The sequence below is a fragment of the Strigops habroptila genome, chromosome 5 (assembly GCF_004027225.2).
Source record: "Strigops habroptila isolate Jane chromosome 5, bStrHab1.2.pri, whole genome shotgun sequence".
NCBI classification, from domain to species: Eukaryota; Metazoa; Chordata; class Aves; order Psittaciformes; family Psittacidae; genus Strigops; species Strigops habroptila.
In genome coordinates, this window is record NC_044281.2 from 66,755,284 (window position 1) to 66,767,609 (window position 12,326).

General features: G+C 34.5%; 1 protein-coding gene across 2 annotated transcripts in view; it reads right to left on the bottom strand.

Moving 5' to 3' along the window:
- LOC115608698 (adhesion G protein-coupled receptor A3-like) overlaps nucleotides 1-12,326 on the bottom strand; it is a 284,297-nt gene that overhangs the window by 173,069 nt on the left and 98,902 nt on the right. Inside the window, exons 1-4 of one of the 2 annotated variants that reach the window (XM_030487920.1) lie at nucleotides 12,119-12,144; nucleotides 10,909-10,968; nucleotides 8,110-8,181; nucleotides 655-726 (exon numbers count right to left, since the gene is read on the bottom strand). In XM_030487920.1, the coding sequence (XP_030343780.1) occupies nucleotides 655-726; nucleotides 8,110-8,141 (104 nt within the window). In that variant the 5' untranslated portion in view covers nucleotides 8,142-8,181; nucleotides 10,909-10,968; nucleotides 12,119-12,144. Of the gene's footprint in view, nucleotides 1-654; nucleotides 727-8,109; nucleotides 8,182-10,908; nucleotides 10,969-12,118; nucleotides 12,191-12,326 lie in introns of those variants that run through there. The other variant, XM_030487919.1, reaches the window with a different exon arrangement.

Genomic DNA, 12,326 nt, shown 5'->3' on the forward strand with positions numbered 1-12,326 from the left:
AGGTAGATGCTAACTGTGGATGCATAATTATAGATGTATAATTGTAAAGATATCCCAAGACAACTAATTCACATTCTCCTACAGAACAGCATCACTGACTACTGAATTAAAGTTGAGTATGTGCTACTGTAGAAAGTCACACTATAACTCACTTCCACTTACTCTTTTTAGTAGTGAATCTACGTAAGTAAGTAAGGATTACCTTAAGATCTACCTTGAGATCTCAGGGAGGTATATTTATCATAAATAACTGGAAATTGTTATTATAATTTCAGGAAAAATATTTAACATGAGTGTTTTAGTGTATTTATACATTATATGTTGCATGCATAGTTTATATGATGTAAAGCATGAAAACATGGAGAGGTGTAAGAACATAAATGACAAAAAAAATACTGATGCTGGCCAGGATGGCTAGACTGGGCTAGTCAGGAATGGGGTCAAGTTGTCAGCACTATCGATTTCACCGGGACAGGTAGAAGATGGCAGCTCATCAATAGAGAGCCAGACACTGGCAACAGATCACTGCATATTTTACATTTGGAATGCATTTCTAGCAACTATCCTGTTTGAATTCATACTCAACTCTGCTGTGTTTATTCTCATATCTTTCTTGAATATTACAGACTTTTGAACATAAGGAATGATACTTACAGCGCTTTCAGAGCTAGCAGCTCAGAAAAAAGTCCGTTCATGAGACTTGAAAAAATATTCCCTGACAAATTCCTAGAAAAAATGCAACTTACAGTCATATATACAGTTATAACAAACACAAGAAGAAAACAATAGAATTATTATCAGAATAGAATTTTCCCAGTGCTAATTAAGAAATTCTGTTTTCTTGACAACAGCAAAAACATATTTAAATTTGTACATTGCTTTTCCATAAATGACAGCAATATTCAAATCATATAACACACTTTTACTTCTTTTGTTTTCATAGCAAGTAAACATACAATTCACTTGGTATAATAAACAGGAATATTTTACATATTTAATAGAATAGAATTCTGGAAGAGAATATTCTAGAATTTAAGTGACAATATTCATTAAATTATTAGTCAGTGAGACCTATGTTGTATTTCTATAGTACATGTAGAACGTCACTTCAAGGAAAAGGACTAAAACCAGCATCTTAATTTAGTAATTTTCAGAAGAATTCAAGCAGTTCCTTAAAACAGTAATGAGTTATCAAAGTAACTACACAAACAGTTCCATTACAAAGGACTTTAAACAAACTGATTTTTCCTATTCTTAAACTAAGGACATTTCCATTTTAACTACTGCTTTCTATTTCTTGTCCTGATAGCTGAATGGATTAGGCTGAATGCTTGAAAACAGATGCAATTCAGATTTGCCTAGTTTAACTGCATTGCTCTGCCAGTGCCTTAATAGTATAAAAGGTAAATGCTTAATGTCGAGTAATACTGTCTTTTTCTACACCAGTAAACTGAAAAATTAGTGCAGTATCCAAGATTTATATTTCATAGCATATGAATTACCTACTTTTGAAATACATATATATGTTCCTTTCTATGCAGTGCCTGAAACCTACATGTCTGAATTCAAGGATGGCTACAAAATTTCAGCTATCAATCAGTGAAATTTCAGATCTCTTCACTGAAGATTTGTCCTTACATACAGAAAAAAAATACAGACTGGCAAAAAAAATAGTTTCATTATTTTTTCATTAAAAAGGATGGTTTTTATAATTATTGATTTTACTTCTCTTATGTCTAAAAAGTAAAGAATGTACACTAAACTGAAGACAGAAATTCAGACCAGGAGCAGTGTTCCACCAGTGAGAAATCTGCAAAAATATGAACTAGCTCCATAAAGTAAGGAAGAACAAAAACCTCAAGAATCATGTTTTCTACAGAAACCTGAACAGAGACATTAATGAATTCAAGAAAGAAGAGAAAATATTGCTAATTTATAAATTAAGAAAGTTATGAAGCATTATTGAAACAATAACTAATCTTACTTTTGTACACAATTAATTTCTCACCACTGAAATAATAATTAAAAAAAATTAACTTTGAACACTTCAAATTTGCATAGTAGTTTAAAGAAAAATTCTACTAGTACAGAAAATAAACTGGTTCAGCAACATTATGTGAAATTATTTCTCATTATATTCAGTGACAATGAGATGTGCTGATATAATGGAACTCGTTGTTAAAATTTTGTTTAGCAGTGCACCTTTAATACACTTGTGATGCAAAGCTCCTGGAAATGGAAGCGTTTTTGAGTATCTATCTTTTCAAGTGCGGGTATGTCTAAAGGTGGAAACGAATGTTTGCTTGTAGCTGCCTATACTTTTAATATTTTGACTTCATCAACAGGAACTAAAAATACTGAGCATTTCACAAATATTCAGTTACTTCCTTAAAATTAAATAGATCTACTCATGAGCTTATTGGACATAAGCCCTGACAAGGCATATCCTGAAGCAGTTCAGTGAACTGGGACATTAAATGGACTAAATCAGAAACTGATAACCCTGACATTTATACTGAAGTAAATCAGAAGGGGTTCCACTAATATGAAAGCAGTTACAGTAGTATAAACTCACCGACAGAGGACAATCATGCTGAACTGAGGGACAGGGAAAGCGATCTGTCTAGCCTTGCATGGATGGCAGCCAGAAGTCAGAAATACAGGGGGTTTCTTTTCTCTGCCTTACCCCACTGCAGTATGATAACATTTCTAATCTAATGCAAATCCAAGCTTTTCCCTTAAAATAGCTAGCCAGGCTTCATACAACAAAACAAACAGAACACCAAGACTGAATTATGGTAATTCCATTCAGACCAAAGGAAGGCTTTATGCCTGGTCAATATTTTAGGAAACAGGGAAGAACTGTAAGTCATTTCCACAGCTAATGTGGCAAGGTCACAGCAGACGTATGGGAGCTATGCACCTGAGCCAGTGTCCATTCTGTGACTACTGAATCTATGCACTTTTCATAAGTCCTACCCAATCCACCAAGGTATCTAGCGAGAACTCACCTACACTGTGTTAACCTAAAAATTCCTGACTCGTTCCATTTACAGATTTTTGGTTTCTTTATTGGGACAGAGAAGTACAGAAACATTTTCTTCAGTGGTTTTGCCAAGTGCTGGAATAATTGAGTTCCTAACAGTTAAAAACAAAAGCCAGCAAGACAATTTTTCATATTCTTCCATATTCTTCTAGAAGTGACCTGGTTTGAAGTTTTCATATTACTAGTAATAATTACCAAACTAAGATCATGTTCATAGGGCTGTGCAAGTCACAAAGAAATACATCTCTATGCCCAAGAAACACATAATTACAATATCTAGATCTCAAAGAGTGGCAATAACTTATTTTCTAACAAAATTTTCAGAAATCTTTTCAGATCATCACAATAACACATGCATTTCTGAGCTAGATATCTGTAGTACCCTGCAAATGCCTGGATCTGTCAGTTCAGACAAGTTATATTACGTACTAAAATATCTCCAAATGCATAGTGTTGTGAAATTCCACTCTTTCAGATATCCTAAAAGCCCACGTTACTTGATTTTAAGAGGACATTTGTTCTAAAAACATCTGTATCATGTAGTTTGCAAACATTTCAAACATACATTAATGCACTCCAAAGCTGATAGCCCTTACAATGCCGTTAACTTAATCCATTACCAGAACCACATGCTTTCTGTTGTGTCAGAGGTAAAACGCTTTAGTCTTATGTATAAGGTCCTACACATTTTTTCATATACCAAATACTCTTGTGCTTCTACAGAAATTAATAAAACACTTTTGCCAAAAGCTTTAATAGAAATGACAAACGCCATAAAACAAAGGGAGTTACACATCTCTAAGGCAAAATATAGGTAGAAGCTGGAGTATGTGAATATGAAGAATGCTTCACTCCTATAAGAAGTATTAAAAACAAAAGGTAATTGCAAGGGTGATAGATTGATCTGTGCAAAAAGACTGGGATAGGAAGCATAAAAAATGACAACAGAAATACCGAGAAGGCAGATTAGGGTGCATATTTTTTTGATATTGCTGAAATGGGATCTGTTTGATTTACTATGTTACTGGTTTTGTACTTTATTTGTGGCGCCATACAAAGTGATTAGTTGCTTCAGTAACAGCAAGAAAGTCACACAAGAATTTATGGTATAGTATTATCATAAAGGTAACTGCTGCTGCTGATTCAGAGGAGGTATGAAGAATAAATCAGATATACTTTAATCAAACAATTGGAAGTAAGAAGGAAGTTCCGTTTCAAACTTCCAGAAGGAAAATCCAGCAGTAGCTACTTGTTGAAACAGATTTAAGGCTGCAACATTTCAGAATCTGAAGATCTAACTTATGCTCCATCCCTGGCTGTGCTCAAGGCCAGGTTGGACAGAGTCTTGGGTGACATGGTCTAGTGTGTGGTGTCCCTGTCCATGGCAGGGGGGTTGGAACTAGATGATGTTAAGGTCCTTTCCAACCCTAACTATTTGATGATTCTATGAGTCTATGGGGGACTAAAGAAATGAAATCTGATATATCAGTACAATGGCACCATCCCAGTATTCCACAGCTCTTGATATTTAGATTAAATATAAACAGAATTAATGTGGATGGCAGCTCCACTACCTAGCAAAAATATATTTACATACATAATTCTGGAACAAACCACTGAAACATGGCCACTGAGGGGCCAAAGGAGATTTGGAAGATTTGTTGCATTTAATTATGCCACTCCTAGTTAGAATATATGTACCTCATCACAGCATAAGCACAGCCAAAGGGTAATATATAAGCCAAAAAAGTTAAGCTAATATCTTAGAAGACATAATAAATCTTCTCTTATACTGTCTGAGGCACTGTCAGCTCCATCTGTCATGATGTGAAAGCATTTTGGAATAATCTTCCAGAGTACAATTCATCAAATTCAAGAAGGTGTAAAAATTAGATCAGTCTCAAGAACATAATCACAACTCACTGGCTGCAGTAATTTCAGGAGCTATGTGAAATTTTAGATTTCATTAGTAACTGGAAATTCAATTCCTGTTCACTGAAATACCTATCCTGACTGCAATCAGAGTAAAAGTCTTCTATTCTACATTATCAAGAAGTTTACAATTTTTATGGTTTCTGTATGTGTGCATGCTTTCAGAACAATACTAGATGATACTACTAATTAATTTCAAGAATTTCTAAAATAGAATGCACAAACCCACCAAGCCCTCTGAAGAGTGTTTGTATTATCCCTGAAAGCTCAGGCAGTTCTCATCCTTCATTTTAGCAAAGTATGAAGTATTGAAACATACCTTTATCTTAGTTTAGATATATGCATTACATCATTTGGTTAAATATCCTCTTTCGGTTTGCGCCTAGAGATGATTTTTCAGCCCTAATTACATTTTTTCAAACTGAATTAGATTTACAGGATTGAGTGAAATATACTGTGTTATTTTGTTTCACCTGGTATATGTGCTTGTAAACAGTGTAAGAAAATCTCATCTCTGTACTTCAGAGAAGGTGCATATGAAAATTTATGTCCTTTGCTCCTTCCAGTGGACTCATGGCTCTCCCTACTGGTTTTGGTAACAGCCTGCAAAGATCCTTCTATAATTCATCTGTGCTAACATAACACAGGAGAGCTCTAATTATCACAATCAACAGCTGCATGAATCAACGCATACGCATATATCTTTATATTGCTCCTTCAGTAATCTAAAGCACATTTGATGGCTCTGAAACCAGTTCCATGTTTAAGAACTTGTCATCTTTTCCTTAGTACAATTATATACACTGATGTTACACTAAGTAAATGCTTCTCCATAACCTTCTCAGAGAACAGCTTTCTCATAGGCCTGAAGTGATAAGTAAACACAATTCAGAGGTATCAGTAGCAACAGAAAAGTGTTTTACTGTATTTTAAACATGTCTAAAAAGTTCGATTCTGGGAACTGTGTATGAACTTCCAAGGGGAAAAAAAGCTACGAAGTGTTAGAAAAGTACCAGCTTGCAGCCAGTGAACAATCACCAGTTCCTGCACCAGAAGCAAATCAAAATCCCAGCTCAGATAATTACTATCAGCATTATGTCATTATATGAGATTTCTGAGATTGAGGAACAAATGACACTATGAACAGTAGGGAACAGTTTCTCTTGATTGAGACTATGGTTGTATTTCTTCAAAAATAATCACTGATCAACAAGAGTAATGGTACTCTTGACTTTGGTCTGGTTAGGAGGACAGTCCGTACAAAAGAGAAAGTCATAACTTTTGACATAGCAATCATGAACTGATTTACTTTGGATAAAAGGGGAATTTAGACTTATCTATTAGTATGCCTCTGATTTCCAAAGGTCAGACTTTTGGGAGGAAAAAAAAAAAAACTAACTAGTGAAGAACTACCAAAGTGCATGAACTGGAATGCAGAATGGCCCCATTTGCTCAGTCAGTGGTAGAAAGGCAATTTAAAACCCATACAGGAAAAACGTGAAATAGACTAAATGGATCAATAACCAAATCTTAAATCTTGAAAAATTAATTCAAATTTTAAAAAGATCAAAGGAGTACAGAGACTATAATGAGCCGGAAAAGGTTAGCAAAAAGGCAGGAAGCATGGAGAAGATGAGAAATGTCAAAATTTAAGTTGGAAAATATACTAAAACTTGGTGCAAAAGACACTTTAACAATACTACTGTATTATAAGTAAGAAATTGTTGTGTTTCCTTACCATTACATGACTGAAATTCTGTATTTAACTTTTAACTAGCTGGAATCTGGAAGATTTACAAATGCAATTTTTAGGCATGTTTTCCTGAGCATCTAGAAGCACCTTCCATTAAATGAGGTGACTTCACCATTTTGAATTAAACATACCCCCTATGGTAATCTAGCTATATAGTCACAGCCATGTTCACTGTGCACAGCAAAAGGAGGCCCAGCAATCCTCAATAGGTAACCTGGGCTTGCCCAAATTGGCAAAGTATCTGAGATGAGTAAAAAGAGGGGCAGTATGCAGCTGTTCATTAACATGCTATCAAAGCTCCTCCCATCATCTGTTTTTGTTTATTTTCATCAGAGAAGATTTGGCATAGTTACTCTCATTAATGTGATCAGTAAGCATGCCAGATTTCAGCCTTTTACCTGGTGTCATCTTGACCTCATGGCAGATCTTTCTAGAAAGATTTCCCTGTTTTTCCAAGGAAATGCCAGAACTGGCTGGAGAAGAAGAAAATAAAGTATGAGACTTGTAACACTATGATGCAGTATAGGAATTTACTTCCCAGTCAGGAATAAAGACAAATGTGAAAGAAGATAGGGAGACCTCCTGGGTCTGGCCAAATGTCCATTTAAACCAGGACTCTTCCTGTGAATTGTCCCTTTCCCAGCCAGGAAAGTCACAGCCAACTTACTCCTAGTACTTGTCTATGCCGTATCACACCTTGGGCCACTCCTTGTCCTTCGCTGAACCTTTTCTGGTTTTGGTCATCTTTTTGGTGAAGAATGCACATTCTTTGCTGTTTTCCCCATAGTACAATGGCTGTTCTCCAATCTGTTCTCTCTTACTTTCATAATAGCCCCGAATGATTTTTTTAAATGATACCAAGCAGATGTTTTTATGGCATTATTCACTATCATCTCAAAACATCTTTCCTGTCTTTTAATGGTTAGCTCAGAACAGATTTGGTTTTTTTCTCCCTTGCATCATTTAATATTCATCTACATTAAATTTCATCTGCCATTTTACTGCCTAGTCATGGAGTCCTGTGTGTTACTTTTGTTGTTCAAAATCAACTTTTGTCTCTAATTCTCTGGATAACCTAGTATCTACTAGCAAAATCTGCCATCATACATTTCATCTCTTCTTGCAGGTCATCTGATTCTCCCTATCTACTATCATAATCTCATATTTTCTGAGTGCTCTCTCTAGAATAGCCTGATAATCTATTTATCTATTGAAAATATCAAGTCATCACAATCAAATGCTCAGGAGATGGTTGGGGTTTTTTTAGCACAAATCCTGTAATTTTCTTAGAATGAAAGTTTATTGCCAGCTGTACTCAGGTAAGCCATGTGACAGTTTGGATTTCTCCTGTTTAAAACAAAAGTGGTATTATACTCACAGTTTGTGAAGACTGTTAAGTCCAACAAACATTTCTGGTGTTAGGCAACCAATTCTGTTATTTGAAAGATCCCTGCAAAAAAAACCCAAAACCCATGAAACATTAGGTCTTATCCACATACACACCTATATAATCACATACAGCCTCTTTATTTTTAACAGTTAAGGAGTTAGAGACAAATGAGAAATAAAGTCTTTTTCCATAATGTAACGTAACTGAATTAAGTAGATTTAACAACTTTCATATTAACTTTATAGACAAATATTCCACAATTAGACATACCATACTGCAACTTATACTAATTGCATTAAAATGTGATTTTACATGAGTAGCAAATAAAAAACCAGAAATTACTTCCAACATAAAGAATTTTCTTTATCAAAATTACTAGCACCTGTTTGTTTACTTATGAAAAATACTATGCATTTTGCCACATGCAATATTCAGCCAAAATTGACATATTTTTACTGTTTACTAATATCTCACCACATTGATAGCATCCGTTCTTGCTAAAGAAATCACAGAAACTAGAGGGCAATTATTTTTTTAGCTAGTAAGGTCAGTCTTGATAAGCATTTGGCAAGCTCTTTTAAGAGCAATACTGTGGCGGCTGTGTCAGAATAGAAGTAGTACTAGGCATTATGATCTGTAACTCTTGTCTGCAGAAAGGTAAATGAAGGTTTCCTGGGCAAGTCATACATACAACATAATGTATAGGATACTTATAGGAAGGAGACAAAAATAAGTATGAACAATTATGTTGTGATAACAACATAAATACTGTCCTTTGGTGCATTCTGAACTAGTGTTTAATTTTAACATATTTGGTTTTCAACCCTGACTCAAATTTTCCGTCTTATCAAGTATGGGTTTTTATAAATAATTGCAGTAATGTAATGATTTTATGTGATTATACATCCATTAAAATGTTAAAATTGATCTGACTATATTTTTCTTCTAGAATGAACGGTAGTCTTCCAATTCCTTTGTTACAGTGTGCATATTCCCTATTTTTCTATTGTTACAGGAGAACACTAAAGTAATCAAACAGGAGAATAAAGGTTGTAGTTTGACAAATCCAGTTATTGCTTTCATAGAGACATATCCAATTAAAAAGAATGCGAAAGCAATCTCCTCAGAATTCACTACAGTCTTCTTCTATCGGACAAAGAATGTATTAGAATGAAAATGTTTCTTAAATGCTTGTCAGTGATATTAAGTAGGCAACAGCTTAGAAAATAGTGTGGATAACGACATAGCACAATAATTACATATTAAGCATTATTCTTTAAGTTCTCCTAATGAAAGCTACATAAAAAATCTAAAAATGCAATTTTAAGACAAACAAACATAGATACATATGTCTATATATCTTTTTACTAGAAGAGGTAAATAGTAAACAAGCACCTACCCAAAATTCTTGGTTGGGTAATGCTTTACTTCTGCCTAAGCAAAGTCTGAGCACATATGAAAGAAATGCATCACTATGCATGACATAAATTGTGTAGCAAAAGTAAATTTAATATGAACTAATCAAAACAAGTGCATATTTCTCTAAGTGCAGCACACAGGAAAAATGGTATTTTTATCAAAGCGCAAGGCTAAACACCCATTTCTCAAAGTTTATTTCAATGAGTGTTATTTTCACAATTATATATATAGCAGTGGCTGAAATCTCTGCATTGTAAAACATGTTTTCTAAAAAAACAGTAGTAACAAGAAAAGACAGTTTGCTGCACATTCCTCCAGACTAATACACGTTCTGTCAGACATAATTCAATTTGCAATGTACAAAGCTGGTGTTCCTTTTCAGGAGTAAGACATTTAACTTACTAATGCTGACTTGCAAAATTGATTTTAAAAGAAAATAAACTTCTCTATTGAATAACCATGTGCCATAATTCTAATGCTTCATAATTTTCAATTTTCATCAATTCTCTATGTACCTCTTTGAGTAAACCCTTGAAATAATTCAGCTTGTCATTCAAACCCAAATTATAACAGCTCTCCAAATCATTCACAGAAAACATTTTGATGTTGACAGCCTGTAGTTTGTCTGTCTGACTTGCTATAGCCATATCTCTTGCAGTTGCCCATATTACATCAACTTCGGCTTTTCACAGCATCATTTATATTTCAGATGTGAAATAAAATGTGAATGTAAAGTACAGTGTTAAAATAACTACTGCATTCAGCATTCAACAGGAGTTTACACTATTTACTCCTTTTGCTCAACTGCCTCTCCCCTACAGTTGCAGTAATGAAGTGCAGAGGTGATCTCGTTCACCATGTTTACACCGATTTTTACCTTTTGTGTGGCAGGACAGCAATTAGTTGATTCCTTGTTTCTAGATTGCTCCCAGTGTTATTTGTTCATATCACCAACAAGGTTGGGTTTTTTTGAGATTCAGCATGATAAATCTCAACATTGCCATTCCTAGTTTCTCACTTTTCCCAGTGCCTAATGACTTCCTCTTCCTTGACTCGTCTCTCCTGGCTGACCTAAGGCTCCACCTGTGCAGTCTGCAGATGTGCAGCCCATGACTTGCACAGGTTTCCTGGTTTTCCCACAAGAGGTCAGGGTTGTGTTATTAGAATATGCGGCCAAAGCAACAATTAGCACTCACTTTGATCATTTCATTGTATTGTTATCCCTGAATACAGAGTAAGCAAGAAAGTTTCACCTAATGTTTTTCTTTGTATTAAAAATATATATGCTATTCTGACTTCATCATTATTATTTCATTGGCTTTCTAAAACACTAAAATCTTATTGGTTGGTGTTAGAAAATACTGCTACCTGTATAATCACGGATGGAAATCTCTGTGCAGTGTTCCCTGCATGTAGCAGTTAGGGAATCTAACGTCAGAAGAAAAAAAGCAGAAGCATTTGTAAATTTCCATTTCTTTTTCTGTGGATTTGCATTCTTTCTCATCTAAATATTCCCATTCCATGAAAATAATCACTGTTTTCTCTTGTGTTTTCTCATCACACTTCAGACAGCGCACACAATGCTTTTAGGCAGATTTTCAGCATGTGCTGATGTTCTGGTTAGTCAGGACATGGACATTTGGATCCCACCACTTGGGAAATTATAATTAAAAAAGGGTTCATCTCACTTCTCCTTTAGGCTAGATAGAACTAAGGAGGGTCTGTAGCCCTTGTTAATTAAAAGCAAAAAGACCCAATTGTAGGATCTTAGTAACTTCTACATATGTAGCTTAAAAATCAAGCAGTGCTTTCAAAAGTACTATAAGGGTATTTTCAAAAAGAGGAATGAAAGGATGATGGAGCTGTAGCTGAACCCAGGACACTTCTACATATGTAGTTTAAAAATTAAGCAGTGCTTTCAAAAGTACTATAAAGGCATTTTCAAAAAGAGGAATGAAAGGATGATGGAGAGGGAATATATTACATAAGCCTCATTTCCTTAGAAGACTATGTTAAAAAAATACCAAGCAGAGTCAATGTGAGAGGTATGAAAAGGATAGACAAATTCTAAAGCATTACAGTTTCCTTTCGAAGAGTTCATTTTATAGACCTGGTCTGTGGTAAAAGTAAAGTAGACCTTACATAATGAAAAAATATAGTGTAGCACAAAACATTGCTTACACATACTTACCACTTAGTTTTATTTGTGATTAATGTCTCTAGTAAAATATTGTATCCTAAGTCATTAATTAGGCGTGTTTTTTAACTTTGTAGATGTTCTTGTCAGGTCAGTTATTGGAGAGCAAACAGATAATTTTAAATGGGAAAGAGTAAAAAAGAAGGTGGGAAATTTACAAAAAAACAAAACAAAACACCAACACAAAAATTCAAACAAACAAACAAACAAGGAAAAAAAGAAAAAGCCATGGTAAATTTATGAAAGCACAGCTTGTGATTTCTATTTTACAGCCAGTGTCCTTATGTGATTATTGCTTGGTGGCCTATTTGAGTTGCCCAAGGATAGAAATGTCGATATAAACACAATTTTCAGAATAATTCAAATGGAATTAATACTTACAGGCGCTTCAGTTCTGAAAGTCCATGGAAGGCCCCTGGCTCAATTGTGCTGATCAAATTATTCTTCAGATCTCTAGAGAGACATAATAGGAGGAGCAATTAATTATTGCTTTACCTGCTTTAACACACAAGGTGCGTGAAATGCAAAGCAATTCTTAACCTTAAGCTAAAACCAAGAATTAATTTCTTTTAAATAGTAACATCAAAAA